At 41.4% G+C, this 19,413-nt stretch overlaps 1 protein-coding gene across 1 annotated transcript in view; it reads left to right on the forward strand.

The window, feature by feature from the left end:
• Nucleotides 1-2,251: 2,251 nt before the first annotated feature.
• The window catches only part of adamts18 (ADAM metallopeptidase with thrombospondin type 1 motif, 18), a 45,090-nt gene continuing 27,928 nt past the window's right edge, over nucleotides 2,252-19,413 (forward strand). Inside the window, 9 exon segments of the mRNA XM_026378585.1 lie at nucleotides 2,252-2,298; nucleotides 3,149-3,462; nucleotides 14,285-14,564; nucleotides 15,013-15,227; nucleotides 16,012-16,095; nucleotides 16,196-16,355; nucleotides 17,702-17,807; nucleotides 18,227-18,364; nucleotides 18,456-18,609. Of these exon segments, the coding sequence (XP_026234370.1) occupies nucleotides 3,154-3,462; nucleotides 14,285-14,564; nucleotides 15,013-15,227; nucleotides 16,012-16,095; nucleotides 16,196-16,355; nucleotides 17,702-17,807; nucleotides 18,227-18,364; nucleotides 18,456-18,609 (1,446 nt within the window). The 5' untranslated portion in view covers nucleotides 2,252-2,298; nucleotides 3,149-3,153.

Raw genomic sequence — 19,413 nt, forward strand, 5'->3', positions numbered from 1 at the left:
TTATTTGTAACTCTATAAAACATTTCACTGATAGTTCTACTGCTGCAGATGAAACTGCCCCAAATATGATTTGACATACTTCGGGGACTGCAAATGATCATGACATAGAACGGTTAAATAGGAAGCCTGAAGCAGCATGCAGGGAATCTACAACCTTTCTTGTTTATGCATTTTGGGCCAGTTGTTTATGTGCAGCCCAACCACAACAAGAAAATATATGTAATGCAAAAAAGATTGGAGGAAATGAAATATCCAGTATGTAAAATTTGGTAGACAGTCAGGCAGAGTTGTGGGAAACAAAATATAAAAAATGCTATTGCTAATGTTGTGATCAAATGTGTGGATCTGACACGACCTGACCGAGCGACCATGCATTTTGGCTTTAAGACAGGATTCAATAAAGACACCACTGACTTTGAAGTGCCTCAAATTCTTCTGTCTTTCAGGTCTCACCAGTAATTACAACAAAGAGCACCTGAAGACCTACTGGGTTGTTTGAGACCCAGTGCTGACCCTTAGAGCTCTTACTGCTAATTACCCTAGTTAACTGCATCATTTTACTAGGGTACATTTCTGTTGAGCTAAGGAATGTCAATCTTGTAATTTGCTTCTGTGTATCTAGGTAATACCATAAAATGTCTTCACATAGTGCCACCATTGGGTTAAACAGTAGGCTTTATTTTTGCTGAATATATTAATCTAACAGTACTGAGCTATTTGGGTGGATAGGGTTAATGTTACAGTAGAAATAAAACAACCTTTGTTATGTTTGATACAGTGAAATATGTCTTTTATACTGTCTGGTGTTTTCTTTCTTGAGGAAACAATAGATATGCACGATAGAATGACTGTGGTTAGTTATACATATGGTTTATATTAATATACTGTATGTAGAACTACCACAGGCATTAGTTTTATGGAACTGATCATTTGATTTCTTTTGAATGTTTGAGACGACAGTAAAAGGAAAAACACTGGCCAGTCCCCAGAAGATTATTGTTATGGGGGGCACCTTTGATGAAAAGTGCGGGGACCTGAGCCCCCGTTCTGCACGCACCTGGTAGTGCAGCATGGAGGTGCGTGAAATGGAAATACTCAAATAAAAGTATCTCAAAAAGGTCCTTACACTGAGTTACTTTCTACCGCTGCTATTTTGTAGGCAGCAAAAGAGAACAAAGAAATCTAAATCTAAATTAGTGCTTTCCTGTTACACTTGTGTTTTTTACTAGAATAACTAAATTTATCACATGAAGTTTTTTTTTTTATTTTTATTATTATTATTTCCCTCTTTTTGCCACTGCTGTGGAAACAACTTTGAGAACTAATTGTAAAAACAAGTGGGTGACTTTTTTTTGTTTTTTCACGAGCTGCACCTGAACGCAGCAGCAGCAGTCCCTCGTGGATAATCTCTCCTTCTTCTCTTTCATCTACGCATCGTGGCTAAATGATGCTGCGCGCTGATTGGCTGCTGGCCGCTGACTTGTGCTCCATCCTGCAGGCCGACTCTCACAGAGACGCTGAGTGCTCAGTCAGCGCTCCTCCCGGTGATCCCCCAGCACCGCTACCTGCCGCTGATTCTCACACACACACACACACACACACACGCACACAAACACCAAACACACACACTCATGTCGCGTCTGCGCGCACCACCGGCTGCTGCAACCTGCCGACTTCACCTGAATCAGCACAGCAGAGAACCGAACCTCTAAACAATGCGTGCATATTGCATTATGCGCTTCCGCCGGTTGCGTCTAATTTTGCGATCTTTCAGGAGGTAACGGGGGAGGTGTAAGATTGCATGCCATCATCATGGATTGCCTTTTTCTTCTGATGTGGACTTTACCCATCCCGCTGGTCGGCTGCACCTCAGTCAAGCTATTGTCCACCCTCCTGTCCTGGAATATCATCAAGGCATGTGGTACTTAATTATAAATGCATTCACTCTGGGACTGAACATATGCACCGTGGCAGTGTGGACACCCAAACACAAACAAGCATTTGTGCCTTTGCAACATGATTGATGTCAGTGTAGTGTGTGCACCCTTGCTGATTGTGGTGAAAAGCAAAACAAGTGATTGACATCACTGAACTTAGAAGTGCAAGTCATTTTTCACAAGTAGAACTCCATTTATCACATTTTGGCTTTCACTCCTCCCGCTGCCTGCAACCTGTTGCTACCTGTTCATTTATGATTTTCTTTTTTCTTTTTGCAGACGCTGCACATTTACTGCTCGCACACCTCCCACACTGCTTCGGCCAGCTATTCATCCAGCGACAGCCACGGATTAAATCATGGTGAGTGCTTGTCTTTCGACATGTGTGCATGTTTCTCCCAGCTGGAATGATTCCATGTTTGTAGAGAGAAAGTGAGGAAGAGCGACACGCATGTCAGTGGTGGGTTCAGTTAACTGTGAATGTTACACTTCCAGGGCCAAAATGTGGTGCTATTTCTCCACCTTTAAGTGGTTGTAATCTCAGTAACTCCTGTATATGACTTTACAATGAGCTGGTACTGCTGTAGCTATGGAAGCATGACCAATGAGTGCAGTGCACACTCAGGGATTCCCTCTTGGCTGCTCTCTCCTATTCAAACCAGTTCAGGCGTTTTGCATACTTTGATTTTCTGCAGAAAGAAAGGAGATTTTCTCTGATTCTGAAGAAAACATGCTGATTCTCCCAGAGACGCTCCACTGGGGTGTTTTGTCTCTTGATCATATGAAAAATCAGGTTATTTGTTGATATGAAAAAGCTGAAAGAAATAGGAACAGACCCAGTGAGAAACTTAATGGAAATGTTCTAACTCTCCCGCTCTCTCTGTGTCTCTCCTGTATTGAGAAGCTATAGGCATTTCAGCATTTCATTTTACTGGAACACCATGACGACGGCATGAAATCAGAACATTTTATCTTTACAACCTCTGGTTCTGAAGTTTTGACCCACATCTGACATGCATGGAAGTGTGATGTCAGCTTTATGACTTCTGTTAAAGGCCATCTGTGATCCATACGACTCGCTGTTCTCTAAGTAACAACTGAGCACTGAACCTTTCTCCAGGTTTTGCTGCTGAGCCATCATTAGCTTTGTAGTGTTACTGGGAACAGAGGTGACAACTCTCATTATTGATGTACCATCTTCTTGTCCTCAGACTACATGTTTGTAACTCCAGTGGAGGTGGACTCTGAGGGAGTATACCTGACCCACGATGTGACCAGGCGAAGCCACCGCAGCAGGAGGTCCCTGTCCTCTTCCCTGCATTACCGGCTCTCTGCCTTTGGGCAGGACATGCACCTGGACCTGCGTCCGTCCTCTGTGGTCGGCCCGGGCTTTAGCGTGCAGACGCTGGGCTCGGACGGCATTGTCACGGTGATGAATGATGCGGGGTTTCACAACTGCCTGTATCAGGGATTCATCCGTAACCTGTCGGCCTCCACGGCAGCCATATCGACGTGCTCTGGACTGGTAAGTGTCTGCCAGTAAGTTCTCAGTCCTTGAGGCATTGCAAGTTTTATGCGAAAAACGTTTATTTCATTTTGTATTTTACTTAAATTGATTACATGGTTATTGCCTTAAGTGGATTACATGGTTTCTACAAGGATTGAGAAAACTGACCATCCCTTGGGTCGGTGAAAGATTTCCAAACCATTTTGGATCACCTCACAAACCTTAATAATGCAGTTTTTTTTCTGTCTCTGAAAAGTTTAGCAGACATTTTAGAAATAAAAGACCCTCACCTATGTAGAACGTGCTCCATTCCTACTGCAAACTAATGTTTTCTGTATCCTAAAAGCGTTCTTTTCTCTAATGGCCTATTCGTTTCGATGCATCATTGTCTGCAGAGGGTGAACTGTAACATGACATCATGGCCCATGAGTGTAAGCATCACTTTCTCATGCTTCGTCCTGTGCTTCTTTGAGCAGTGGGAGGAGAGAAAAAGAGAATGAAAGGATAAAAGGAAGAGTGCGGGAAAAGAGAGAAATGTTATACTGCTGACTTTACAGCACATGAAGGAGGGCAATAATTCACAACAACTGCTCATTGCAGAGCCAGCACATATGACAAACACACGCGGCTTAGTGATCAGGAAGGAGAACTGAAGGAAGATTAAAATGACAGGCTGTATACGTGTGTATGTATCTAAATAATTGTTGTGGATGACAGGGAAAAACAAGTTCACACTGGATTTAGAAGTGCCATGGTGAAAAGCCTGGATGACCCACAGGCCCAGCTGTCCACACCAGCACTAATTGAATGTCTACGAGAGCATGGCTTGTTGTGGTGCCTTGCATCACATTTTCCATGTTAATGCCTTGATTTACACATCTACGCTAAGGATTGGTCACTGCTATTTCCAATTTTCCTCCGACACCACACCCGCTGGTGCACCGTGTAAATGAATAATAGAAGAAAACAGTCATTGTTTTGGGGAATATGTCAGTTGCTTTCCTTCAACGTGCTCTTTGTGTTTAGTATGCAGCTGGTGACAGACTGGGTTTAGCCTAGCTTTAGCCCGAGAGCGACTTCAACACTGTGAATAATATTTTACGATCCTGTCACACAGTTTTCTGTACAACACTAACTTTTAAAACATTAGGATGAAAAGTTGTTTTTACCCAGTACAGAAGTGGATTGTTCCTTCAAAGTGTCAGAATATAAGGAGCTTCCCAGAGGCAAAAGAAAAGTTCAAACCTTAGATTGCTGCAGTCTCTGCTGCCCGCGCTCGTCACTCTTCTTCTTTGGTGTGTCGTAAGCAGCGACAGTGACTGGCGCAGTTGGTAAATATTTGCCTCAAGAAAACATTTTATCTTTCCTGGCAGACAGTTAAGGAGTCATGCGAAGATAAAACTTGCTGCTGTTTTTTTTGTCTCATCTCCCCTAAGGTTTGTATATAGGAAATGCTATGTAAAAGTAATATAGCGAATGTTGAAGTCGTACATGGGGCTAGCCTAACGTTAGCTTAGCTAAAACCTGGGGTCCATGTACAGAAAATGCTTGCTAGCATATTAGCACACGTATTTATACACTATGTTTGGTAATGTAAAATAAATAAACCTTTAAAAATGACAAATTCTTTTCATAGAGGGACTTTCACAATGTAAATAGCTAACAACAGCTAACAGAAGGCACTGTTGTTTATTGAGAACAGCACAGACTTTGCTAAAGCTGAGAAGTGTTATTTTAAGATCTCTGTTTGTGTATGAGTTAAACAAACATGATACATCTGAACTAATGAGCTTTAGAGGTGTTAGTAATCAAACGTTTCAGTTTGTATACAGCTATGTTAGCTAGCTGTGTTACTCTGCCTTCAGTGTTCACCCTAACCCTGCTCAGCAAGCTGCATAGTTTATCTTAGCTTAACTTGGCTAACTTATTAGCATGTGGTGACTTCATTTCTGAGCCAAAACAAATTACAGAATTTGAGATGTTTCCCACAAACTGCTCTCACAAGTGTCGCTATGTTTGGGTTTTAGATATAGACTTCAGTTAATTTGAGTGAAGTTCAGATCCAAAATACAGATATGTTTTTCTGTCTAATTACAAGATCTTCGGCATTTGGACCCTATTTCTCACCAGCAAACGCACATTTCTTGACACGACCCACACCAATCTGGACCAGATGGACACTCTACACCTCCATAAAAGCCATACGTCCATTTATCATCCAGCCTTCATACCTCCTCTTACCACCTCCTTCCCTGCTCTCTCTGTTCTTTTGTCCTCTGTTTGCCCTGCCTCTACATCTCCTCTTGTTTGCGGCAATTAAAGCCAGGGTGAAGTTTGAGCCGCCTGGCTGGCACTGCTAATCTTCGCATTGTCCCTTTCATTAGGCTAGCTCCCACTCACAATAAAACACCACTGACCCGTTCTCTTAAAAACGCTGCGAGGACACAATGTGATTGGGTCTTGATTGCATTTGAATGGGCCTTGACAAACGCTTTGATCTATTTTTTACTCCTTCTGAGTTTGTGCTTAGTTTTCTTTTATTCTTCCTCTTCCAAGTATGACCCCTGGGCTGTTGTTGGCTGGATGTTCACTCGGCCTGTTAAATTGACTCATCTCTTCACATCTCTGGCAGATAAACAACATTTTAACAAACTTTAAAGGTGAACGCATAAAGTGAGACGAAATGCCAAGTACATCTAAAAAGCAAATTCCCTTCTCTCTCTCTCTGTCTCTTTCTCTTCATGCTTCGACTTTGTCAGTTGGAAGACTTAAAACAATGAAAGCACTTAACCCCTGCTTTCTATCTAGCTTCCTGCCTAGAATATTCGGATTAAGTACAAATGAGGAAAGAACTGTTCAAGCCTGCCTTGATGCAGTGACAGGCTCGAGGAAGAGATTAAGTTGGGCTTAAAAACAATGCTAGGGGGAGACGTCAGAAAAAAAAGAAGAAGGCAAGGAAATCGAGGAAAACACACAAGGGAGAGAGAAAAGCAAAGAGGGTGGAAATAATGAATGAGGAGCGAGCTGGGCTGGGAGTGCAGCTCTAGAGAGAGAAAAGTGTTGTGCACGAATAATGTGCATTCATTGTTTGTGGTGGAGGCTCCCAGGGAGGCTGGATGGTCTCTTTATAGAGAGCTGGAGTGATGGACTCCATGTCAAAGGGTTTTTTGGGGAAGAAATGGGGTGAGAACAAGAAAGAAAAAGAGCTTCCTCGTTCTTCTTGTCATTGTCTCCTTTCAACAGAGACGGGGAAAAGGGAGAAAAGGGAAAAGAAAGTCTGTGAAATAGGGTTTTTGGACTTGACCCTGCTTGTTAATAGCACAGAGGTGTCAGTCTCGGCTACTGGGCCAAACCACAACCGGTCTTTTTTTTTTTTTTTTTTTAAATAATCACTCTCTTCCAGGCAAAGCAGATGAGAGTGGGATACAGCTGTTTAAATGAAGACCAGGGCGAGATGGTATTAAGAGCAGGGCAGGATGGATGGATGATAGGCAAAGAAGGATTTTCTCTTGTAAATCCCCATTAATTGAAAACGTTTTTATTTGTTGGCTTTTAATTATTTTCTCTGTGTCCTCATAAAGCATCACACTGGTGTTATTGAGTTAAATGTACTTGTCTGTGAGACATGAAAGGATGTCATTTCAGATGTAATGCTCTCTGAATTGTAAAAGCACTGTGGGGGGAGGCGGCCAGGGTCTCTTTTCTTTCTTCTTTTGACAGTTTCTCATCAGAGGTCGCTTTGCTGGTTGACCCCAATCCATGGGCATATGGAGTGGGTGGGTTGATGTCAACCTGGACTTTCACAGGTTCTTACTATTCAGTGCAATTTCAGAGCTTCTTGGCACTTGTGTGAATGCAGAGAAGAAGAAGTGATTTACTGCTCCCCTCTGTACTCCCAGACCCTTCCCAGGATAAGATTCTTCTCTCTGGGGCAATGAGGGCAGTTTTGAGTCCCACAGTGCCAGTTCTGTCTGGTCTATGTGAGAAAATACACATCTCTGTATATCCTCATAAAGTAATAAGAATAAGAAGTTTAACGCTTCAGAAAATTGTATTGCAAGTGCTGATTACTTCTATTGTAGTCCTTTGGTTGATATTCCAGTGCAATATTTCCAGCATTGAATGTTCAACAATTAAGTTTCAAGAACAGATGAGTTGCCATTTGTTCAAATGCTTGCCATGCCAGCTTTGCGGAGCCATTATACTTTGTTAGAACTGCTCTTTTATAGTGTGTTGCCTTTGGATGCCCCTCCTTCAATCCTACCAGATTTGGACAAATAGGTGATAGTATCTGAAAGATTTGTCGTTTTCCAGATAAGCCCCAGAAACGTTTTGGATGCATGTATGAAGTTGGTCCTAATGATCCAGCATCCCCCAGGCATTAGAGTTTATTGATGTTGCACAGGTACGTGTAAGAGGAAACACAAGAGAAGAGAAAGTGCCAGAACACACCTTCTTTATTCCCTCCTTCAGCGCCCTTCATCTTTTCAGGAAGTTCAGAGCAAACCTGCTGTCTGATAGCCGTCGTTGACACAGTGCCGTGTTTTGTGACATCCACCGGTGACTAATCTAAGACAAGATCTCAACCTGTGACCTCTGTCTGTTAAAGCACAGAGCTCTTTGTTGTGAAAAGAGGCATTTGCTCTTTGCCCTAGGCTTTGTAATTGCTGCTGGATGTACTATAGTCTCTTGAGTGCTTTGTGGTTATAGAACTCATCACAATGTTAATATATGAGAGGTAGAGCTCCAGTACTTGTTTGGAAAATGTGACATCCTCTCTTACAAAACTGTTGTTGGCATCAAAGTTTTATTTATTTTTTTTATTTGTTTGGTAAAATTGCATACTGTATGTATTCCGGAATAATTGATGACTTCAAAGTCACTTCTACTCCAAAACTGCAAAAATGACATTGAAAGCATATGAAAAAGTGTCCGTAAACTACATCTGGAAAATAAGTGTTTGGCTAAAAGTCATACACTTAAGCACTGATGCTCTGTTTGAATATTTAACATGTGTAGATGCAGTAATCCCATTAGACTACTCATGGAGCTGAGACAATATATGATTACTCATCCGTAGGGCCTGGAACAAAGACAACATATTATGTGTGTATGTCTGTGTGTTGTCAGTATGCTCCAAGTCCCTCAGGGTTATGCAGAGTAAAAAATGACACTTGAATGGCCGATTTCCAGCCGACACTTGGGTCATTTGTACCTGTCCGTTTTCTGTAAAGGCCAACAAATTGGAACGTCTCTGCTCTACAATGTGCCTCTCTGGCTTGGCCATAATTCAGCTGCTGGGCTGGGCCACAGTGGAGCTCAGAGCTTGGCGCTACAAGAGGAGAGTGGCCCGGAGCCGTTCCCTGGTGGTCTGGTCGCTGACAGTGATGTAGTGCCCACAGTTAGATGCCAGCGGGAGAGGGGGGTCAGGCTCTCAGCATGGGTGTGGGATGTTGTGTGTGTGAAAGAGAGAGAAAAAACACAAAGTCTGTGTAAGTGTGTGTGTGTGTGCTTGTGTGTCTTTTTGTCTGTGCAAGGTCTTTCTCACACAAGTCTTCAAGTGGATGCTGCAACATCTACAAACAGAACCCATACGTCAAGTCTGACCTACTAATGTCACCACTGCAGGACATTCACTGGTTCAGTGTTAAAGCAGACCAGGCTTACAGTAAAACATGGTACTGCCAGGATGAGGAAGGGTAACAAATAGTTTGGTAAGTATATCATTTAGAGTTTATCAGTTTTTAGGACAGAAGTTAATGTCACAGCTTTGAAATGCAAAAAATAGTGTTGTTGACTGCAGAAATAAGTTGTGTCTTCCCACCTCTGACACCTCCATCCCCTTGTTGTTCCTGGACTGGATAACTTTTGCTGGTAAACTGAATAGTTACTTTCACATACATCTACAGCACAGTTACTGTATGTGCATTTCAACAGAATGAAGACTTTACACACCATTTGCATCACAGCAGGACAGTTTTTCTAAGCGAGGGAAAGTGTTAAAACTGCACTGTAACCTAGTTAGAATGCAATTAACAGCACTTGAAAGAGGACATCTCCATTTGTATGGGCTCATGCGGGAGTAGTCCTCCTGTTCCCTGCTGTGTGCACTGGAGATAACGAGTGGGACCATGCCCAAAGGCTCCAACTGACAAAAGAAGCATCCAGCACCATCAGTTTCCCTTTTTGTCTCTTTCAGGGAGTGTTAGTAGGTTGTTCAAAGAAAATTAGTGATGACAAACAAGGCCTGCAAAACCCCTGGCTACTGAGACATCATAATCAGTCATACATGAAGAGGGTTATGCTTTAGTTAATAATAATAATAATGACATACTTTATTGATCCCCTTGGGAAAATTGTTGCTTGGACTGCTGCAGTATATGACAGCACTATTGTGGGGTTTTAGTGTCTTATCCAAGGACACCTTCTGACATATAGCCAGGAGCAACCAGTAACCCTTGGGTTTAAATGACTGCTCTACCAACTGAGCTCAATGCCAACCCAACGAAGTAGAGGAGTGATTGTGAACTTTGCTTAACATTCACCTATTGGGTCCAGTTTGTATGTAGGCTCCTGTGTTCTGTGAAATACAGTTATTTGAAGTTGAAGGAAGAGAAATTCAACTGATGTTATGCCCTGTCATTGCCTCTTTTCTTCTTCTAATCCATCTCTTCACTACCCCAGTTAAAAGACACATAATTTCTCTTGAGCAAACTGTAATTACTCAGATTGTGATACCATTGAATAAGTTAGATGCCTGTGGGGCAGCCTCCACTGCTCTAGGATTCTCCCCCCTCTCCGCCGCACACTGTGTTCACGTGATTGTCTGCTGAGCTGGACTGCAGATGTGCTTTAGTACTCGATAATCACCGGCTTGGGGCTTCTTGTTGCTCAGGCCTAGTCTTTAACAGCATGTAAGCACTTACTCATTTGCCTTATAATATCATGGTGGGAAACTTTAAAAGAAGCTACAGTTTATACAGAGACAAGTTAAAGATTCTGTCTCCCCTAATGTAAACCGTTAGTCTGCCAATAGGACAGAGAAAAATCCAAAAAGAGCTTTTTTCTAGTGTAGAAAATACTCTCATTGCCGCCTGCAGGTGACTTGGTTCAGCATGTAATCTGTGTGAGAACTCAAGTGTGTGAGAGAGAAACGTGTGAGCCTGGGTGATAATGTGGGTGGAAAGTAAACCAGTGTTTAGCAAAGAGTTTTCGTCCCTTTAATTTCAAAGTTGTACGAGTCTTAATGTTTGGCATAACTAGAGGTCTGCTGTATCATTGCTAGGTGGCCTCTCTGATGTCTACAGGTGTGGTGGAGAAGTCATCATACATCATTGGAGAAAAAGACTGGCACCTGAGCAAGAAACTATTATAAACAGAGTTATTACACTGATGACAAGTAGAAAAAAAATTACTATTTTGCAGGTATTAAAAGGATACTCCATCAGTTTATAATATTGCAGCTACACATTGTTGGATGACAGAATTTACAGAAGACAAAAATCATCAAAATCAATAATGCGGCGGGAGCAGATTTATCTACACTTTAATTGTCTATTACAAAATCACAGAATCCTAAATTTCCCATAATGCAAATCTCTGATTTGTCATAACTTATTAATCCTAACATACAATATGAAAATAAATAGTTGAGGTTGAGGTACGTTGAGGTATATCATTCCTAGAAAGTGTCTCTGCAAACTGGGAGATGTGTTTGTTTAATAGAACTTGGGCCACGTGCCAAAGGTGGATGATGATGGCAGTGGGAAACAAGACATCCAAATGACAAATGCAAAGCATACTCTACAGTCAGTAACATAATGTGCTGGCAGATGGCTAGGAAGTGAGGGATGTCATAAAGTTAGAATGACAGGAATTAAGCTGGATTTAAACACAATGTGTTAACATCACTACCTTCAGCAGAGATCTGTATTCATAGTTCAGTAGTTCACCTTCGTTTGAAGGCAGTACTGCAGATATGTAGATGTGTGGATGTATGTGATCAGGGCTGCTTTTTATTTACTGTATTTGATGTTAGCAATTATGTGAATGTCTTCTTTGTCTCTGTACTGAATAGGAGACTTATTTCGTGCAATCGCTATGATGGAGAGTGACAGCAGGCTAAAAGTTTGCAATGGAGATGTGAGTTCCTGGTAGTGAGGAAATTACCAAGCCTTTCTTTAATATTCTCTTCTCCTTGCTATCAATGGACAGACAACAGAACAGACAAGCGCCACCGACTACTCACACCTCTTGCAGTCTCCACATAATCTCTCTAGCAGCTCTTGTGTAGCCTTACAGTATAGCTATGGGAGCTGCCATAGATACACTGTAACCCATTCATGGAGAAGGAACTCCTACATTTTATAAATATAATCTAGTTTCACAAATCAAAGTTTTGCCTCAAAGGGCTTCTCTGTCTCTGGTATTCTCAAAAAGATACACATAAACACACACAACATCAATATTATCACCTCTGCAGATGGATTTTATTTCCTAACATAATCATTGCAGACACTTCCATCCACTACTAGAAAAGAAAGTGGAGAGCTGGCAGATGTGGGGAAACAACAAAAGAGAGATGTAAGGAATGGGACATGAAGTACATAACCTAAGACAGCTGGGCCTTTTATAGGTTCACTGACAAAGTGTGGTAGTTGGCATGTTGGCAGTTAATTACTAATTACACCTGTGTCTAATTAGATGATGTGTGCTGCAAAGTCGAAATTCAGTTCGTGTCGTCTTAAGAATCAGTGTCAGCCTTTAAGTGAGGAAAGAAATTATGACATTATCTGCCAGTTATAGTATGACTTCACTTATATATTTCGAAAATAGTAGCTATCAAAAAAAAAAAAGAAGGGGTTTCATCTTTAAGAGAGGAATATTTGATGAGGTGTGTGTGTTTTCTTTCTGCTGTAAATGCCAGACAGGTAGACGGATGAAAAGATGGGCAAATGAGAGGCGACAGCAGTGTGTGCTGATGGGAGCCACCTCCTCTGACCTCCTCGAGCTCGGTTTCAAATTCCTCATCTATTTTGGGAAGCTGCAGTCATTTTTACCAAGGCCCTTGTCTTTCTTAATTCTAGACTTCGATTTCATATATTTTATGCATGGCCCAGAGGGCAATATTGTTTCCACACCGTGCCTGCGGGTTGAGTCTTTCCGTGCTGCTGGAGCAGGTAGCTGTGAGACATCCTGTTCAAGGTTGTTTTGGCAGGTTTCGGTGTGCTGGGGTTCAAAACACTGACCCTGCAGAACAAAAGTCCCAACCACTGGACCATGTGGATCTCACATGTAGTCAAAATAATGAAGTTTGACAGTTAACCTATTGTAAAACATCCCATTGAAGAGTGATGGAAGGTGAATATGATTTATGGACTAATGAAAAATGCACTGGCAGAGAAATGGATGGATGGATGGAGAGATGGAGGAGTGGGCAGCTGGTTGGGAGGATGGATGATTAGAGGGATGGATGGGGCTGATGATGGCAGCCTGCCATGTATTCAGGCACTGTTTTGACAACAAGAGCCTCGCCATGGCTTCCCTTTTGTCCAGGCTCTGTTTATTTTGCCACCTGCTAGTCTAGGGGAATGGGGTCAGTTCAGCAGGAACGGAGTACTGTCACACACACACACACACACACACACACACACACACACACACACACACACACACACACACACACACACACATATATACAGTACACAAACCAACATACACACTTCAGTAGGTTGCTGACACAAAGGTTAGAGGTCATTGGGTCAGTGGGTGTACGTGTGTGTGTGTTTGTGCTTTTGAGAAATTCAGTGATGTGTGTGTGTGTGTGTGTGACTGATTGCTCAGCTATTTTGTGTACATTTAGCGGGTTGTGGAGTGAATTAGGTAGAATTCCGTGGTCAGACGGAATGTTTAAGGTTCAGTAGTTCAGTCCGTCCGTTCAGAGAGCAGTTAAGGCCACTCGACAAAAACAAAGCCAAAACACTGAGGCGATCTGATACTGCTTCAAAATCCGTCCATCGGCGAAAACTGCTGAATCTCCTTATGTTTACTTCTTTTTCTATAGTTGAGAAGTCCCATTAAAATGTGTTAATGTGCCTTCTAAAGTACAGTCATGTATACATTTCCACATGCCTACGTTGTGCTTGTCTGAATCAATACACAATATAAATGTGTTTAACCCAAAGAAAATTATACAGCAAAATCTATTCTGAGAAAGTATGTACACTGTAAACTGGACAGATGGTATATTAGAAACAAAGCCAGGAACACAATGTTGTAATTTATATGAATATGTCAACAACCACTACTATAATGTGTTCTGCTTTGAGTAAAGCCCTAACCTGCTTTTAACTCATTCTAATTGTACACATAATTTAGTTATAATCCATGAAAAACAAAGCTCGGCCTTCCATAAAAACAGTAATTTCACACTTTTCTGTCTTCAATCTAAATAGGACTTCTTATTCAGTCAACAGCTGTCTGCTTTCGCATTGTGCACTTCTGCCTAATATTAGGATAGAGCCTGGTTTCGAAGTCTAGGTGGGGCTGATCTGGGTGGGTTTGGAAGTAAAATGTGCTTTAGCCCTCTATTTAGAGTAGGCAAGACTACTCACTTAATCAGTGATGGCTTTACCTTCACATAAGCTCTGTCAAGGCCACATAGTGGAGACTGGATCACTCAGTTCCACAAAATACTAAAGTAAAAGTGATTTTATTGTCAAATATTTATCACTAACTGTGTTTGAAACATTTATCTTGCATTGTTTTATAGGGTCTTCTGAGTATTGTATAGTTTGCACTCATTTATCTTTACCTTGTGTGTGTGTATGTGTGTTTGCAGTCTGGTTTTATCCGTGTATCGCAAGAGGAGTATTTGATCGCCCCGCTACCCCAACATCTAGCGAAACAGCACAACTTCAGCACTCCCGCTGGTCACCATCCACATGTGGTCTACAAACGTTCAGCAGAACACGTTGTCCACAGGAGATCTATCAGCCCTTCCAGTGCCAGTTCTTCCAGGCCCGACAATCTGTACCTCCGTCATCATCAGCAGCATAGTCACCATGACTATCAGCATGGAAAGCTGCAGAGGCAACACTTCTGCGGACGCCGCAAGCAATGTATGTAAGGGAATCTCATATTCCTTTTTGAATCACTAACATACTGTCATACTACCATAGTTTGATGAAAAGGTTCTATCTCTTTATATCTACATAGGTATTTTTAAGGCTTGCATCGTCAACAAATATTAACAAGTATGTAGCATATTTGTTGTAAATGTATCTGACTATATTGTAATAAGGCTACTCCTGAGGCTGCTCAATCCTCCGCCTAGTATACAGTTTTATCTTTCCTTCTAGTGGTGAGAGGTAGGAAAGAGCGTAGGGAGTGAATTTCCTGTCCTTTCAACACCCAAGCCTGTACTCTTATCACCCGGCACGAGCCAGGAAAAAGACAGTTCACTCATTTGACCCTCACTGCCAAGTTCCCTCTCTCCCTTTCTCTCTGTATCCTTACTCAAACTCTCTGTCTCTCCTCCCTTCCGTCCTTCCACTTTTGCTCTCCTAGACGCTCCCAGGCCTCCCGCTGAGGATCCGTTTATAATGCCTGATGAGTTTGTGGCGCCTGAGGTGGAAGAGCAAGGAAGGTCAAAGAGATCCCTCATCAATTCCAACAGGGTGGGAGGTCTGAATGTGGAGACCCTGGTGGTAGCAGACAGGAAGATGCTGGAGAAACACGGCAGGGACAATGTCACCACCTACGTCCTCACTGTCATGAACATGGTGAGGGTGGGATAAGAGAAGGAAAGGTGGAGGTGGAATGAAAAATGTTTTTCTGCTGTTGATTGGCTGCTATGACATGCATGACAATGGTCAAGTCACATATACAGTAGTTAGAAAGTATTGTAGCTTATACTAAAAGGAGTGTACATATTACAGTCAACATGTTACAGAGTTTCACTTTAAAGAAACTGGGTAACCTTTGAAAGAAGAGATGATGTGTGGATTCCTTACTCAATCAGTATGCTGAGGTTTTATGACCCATAGCTTATTGGAGCTAATGTTAGCAAATACTGTATTAGCATCCTTTCTATACACTTTCTATACTTTTCTGTGAAAACACAATTGACTGAACTTAGGCTTAAAAGTTATTCAATGCCCTTAGAAAATGTAAAACTAGCAGAGTTAAGTAGCTTCAAAACAAGCTTAGTCACATAAACAGCCATGTAAAAAATATAGTCAAGATTTTTTTTCTTTCTATTTATGTTTCTTAATTTGAGTTTAAGATTCTAAGTTGAATGAACTTAAAATGAGTAAAACATGTATAGAATTACATTAGAACATTAAATTACCAAGTAAAGCTTGGTAGTTGTGTTTTGTATTTTGATTGCAAAATGGAAATGTCATGGTTTAGCATGTGAACCTTCTTCTGCTGTTCTACCTGTAAATAAATCCAGATTGGAGTAATGCATGCATCCTTTCTTAGGTTGAATGTTACTTTGCATTGCATCAGAACTGAGGAGTAGTCATTGTGACACACAGAATCTTATCGACATATAACCAACAGGTTTCCAGTCTTTTCAAAGACGGCACCATTGGGACTGACATCAACATTGTGGTTGTTAGCCTGTTGTTACTGGAACAGGACCCGGTGAGTCGATTCAGAAAAATGTGCTGTTCTGCCCTGGACACTGGTAATTGATTGATTAATTTAATCACTCTGTATTTCTGATTTTCTTTTCTCACTTCAGTTGGGCTTGACCATAAATCACCATGCTGACCAGTCCCTCAACAGTTTCTGCCAGTGGCAGTCAGGTCTGGTGGGGAAAGGTGGTAAACGGCATGACCATGCTGTTCTCCTTACCGGGTTGGACATATGCTCCTGGAAGAATGAACCCTGTGACACCTTGGGTAAGATGGTGCTCAGTTAACCTTAACATTTACATTTACATATAGTCATTTGGCAGACACTTCTATCCAAAGTATCCAAGTGAAGTACAAAGTAAACAAAACAACAAGTCTATATAACAAGTTCCTGTGTTTCACCCAAGTATGAAGCATTAGTTGATAATAAGTAAGTGTAGACATCACATTAATGAATGTTGGGAGTCTGACCAGAGAAACCAGAAGAGACTGCATGGAAAGTCATTATTTGTCACTGTGATCAGATTTGTTTTTGTCGATTAAACAGTAAGTGGCATTTCTTGGCATTGCCTTTATTGGATAGTGATAGTTTAGCTGCAGACAGAAAGATGGACACAGTATGAGACAGTGTGACATGCAATAAAGATCTCACTACAAAAAGGTCCAGGGCGGTCTGTGAAATCTGTGAGAAGAACTGGTGTGAAGAACACATAGGTCTGGATGAACAAAATGAAAAGAATCTGCAGTAAAATAACTGATTTTTAGCAGCTAACCAAAGACATACACTATCATGTCTGAAGTAACCAGTGTTGTGCTTTAGCTTATGTTCAGTCTACAAATGATGAAGCTGCATGTATAATCAATAATATAGCCAACAGATCTAGGCTAATATCACACACTACAACTACAACAAATAGTAGTACCAGGGTAACTGCAAGAGGAGTAAATAGTTGAAAATAACTAACAATTAAACATATTTAATAACTTTCACTAAGACAAAGAACAAAAAACTGAGATATTGGCTTTGAGCGTAAAAACATTGCATGGATACTGTATGTGACCCATATTTTTCCAGCGTTATTGAAGTATAACATCTGGCTCTTTAAGTCACAGGCACATTCATCAACCACATATTGAAGTTTCTACTGTAGATGTTCTTATGTTTGAGTCCACTGGGGGACAGAGCTGCCAGGAAATAGGAAAAAACAATGAACACTACTGAACATTTTCATCGGCTTGTCAGCTATGGTAAATCCCACACCTAGGATCACTTATCTTTTTAATGGAGTCAGGTACATCGTCAGTAGTCTTCCAAAGTCTCTGATCAGTCTTGAAAGAGTAAATGGGCCAGCACTAGTGAGGTAGCACTTTGCAGCTGGTGTGAAATTCCCCTATATGCATGTATGCGAATGCGTGTGGGACATTTTTTTCTGCCAAATCTGTCAAAGGTTTCAACACAAAGAATGTGCTCAGAGAGCACAAGAAAGAGACACAAAGATTTTATGTTACAGATTTTAGGCTTAAATTTGTCCACCTCAGGCTTTTTAGCCACTCAGTTTATTGTAGTTAATAACCAAGTGTCTAGTAATTCAATTTGTTTTTCTTTTGTGTAGGTTTTGCCCCCATCAGCGGCATGTGCAGTAAGTACAGGAGTTGTACCATCAATGAGGACACAGGACTGGGCTTGGCTTTCACCATCGCTCACGAGTCTGGACACAAGTATGTTTAGCAAACACTGCATCGAGACAGGCTTTACAGATTATAAAGATGTTCACAAAGTTGACAAGAATACTGACAACTACCAGTAGACTTGTAAGTGAATGTAATGAATATACGTTAAATTAAATAAACACGGTCTGAATAAAAGGAACAAATCCACTCCAGTTTAACCAGCTAAATACTATGTATGTGCAGAAACATGTTGACTCAATTCTGAAAACTGTTATTTACTGACAGTTTAACAAAGAAATTGTTAATCATAAAAACACTGTAATGACTTCATGCAACAAGTCATATTTTCACTGCATTACTGTATATAGTGTAACATATCAAGGTGAGTAAACACTATCATTAGTTTTATCACTGTCTTTATTTATCTGACTACATGTGGACTTAAAGTTTCTTTTTGTTTTCTCCAGTTTTGGGATGATCCATGATGGGGAAGGCAACCCTTGTCGCAAGACAGAGGGTAACATTATGTCTCCTACTCTTGCTGGAAATAACGGGGTCTTCTCTTGGTCTACTTGTAGTCGTCAATACCTCAGCCGCTTCCTTGGGTAGGGCCGACACACATGTAGTGTTAAATTTGCAAGTCAGTTGCTGATGCTGTCTTTCTGACTGACACGGGTGGTTTGATGTGTTCACCAGAACAGCCCAGGCATCCTGTCTGGTGGATGAGCCCAAGCAGATCGGTCAGTACAAGTACCCCGAACAGCTTCCGGGGCAGCTATATGATGCAGACACACAGTGCAAGTGGCAGTTTGGTTCCAAGGCCAAACTGTGCAGCCTCGATTTTGTCAAGGTAAGACATTGATTTAGCATGGTTAACATTTTATTTTAGTAAGAATGTTAACCAGAGGTTATTTAAATCCTGTGCAGTTACAAAAAACCAAAGCTGCAGCTGATTAACTCTGATTTCACATGGACCCCAACAATTGTAAAGTAGTTCTCATTTAAGTCTGCTGTTTCCTAAACTAAGGCAAACTAGATGAGTTTCCAGTAATGAGTTAGAACACCCAGATCATACAGGGGCTGGAACTGTCTACTTAACAGTCCTAATAATACCCTCACTTTATTAATTAGCATGATCTTTGCACAACAACTTTAAGCATCCCACATTTGGCCCTCCATTAAAATGCATGCCAGTATTTAAATGAAAACTTGCAACCTCCTTCTGTGCACCCCCTCCAGAATCTTGTGGTCTTGAAATAAGCCTTTATGTTAGGTGCATTGACTGATGCTGATTCACATGTAAATAGTAAAATACTATAGGCTTTTCTCTCACAGGCTGTAATTGCTGGGAAATGAAGTTTGCCAAATCGTATATATGACGGATTAGCACACGACATTGCCTTAGCCATTCACAACTTCTCCACATCCCTGCTGTTTTCCTAATAGAGGATCAAATACTACATCTGCATTTCTTAGACCTGTGTGTTAGTCAGTGGGTGGTAAATTAACCTACATGCTGATTAACAGTGGATTTGGGGCCTTCTCTTTCACACTTTTTCCCCCTGTTTTTTTTTTCCCCGGTGGGCTCATGTCGAATTATTTCAGCATGCTGGTGTGGTCGTCAGCCACCTGCTTGGTGTCAGAAAAGTAAATC

Source organism: Anabas testudineus, chromosome 3 (genome assembly GCF_900324465.2).
Source record: "Anabas testudineus chromosome 3, fAnaTes1.2, whole genome shotgun sequence".
NCBI classification, from domain to species: Eukaryota; Metazoa; Chordata; class Actinopteri; order Anabantiformes; family Anabantidae; genus Anabas; species Anabas testudineus.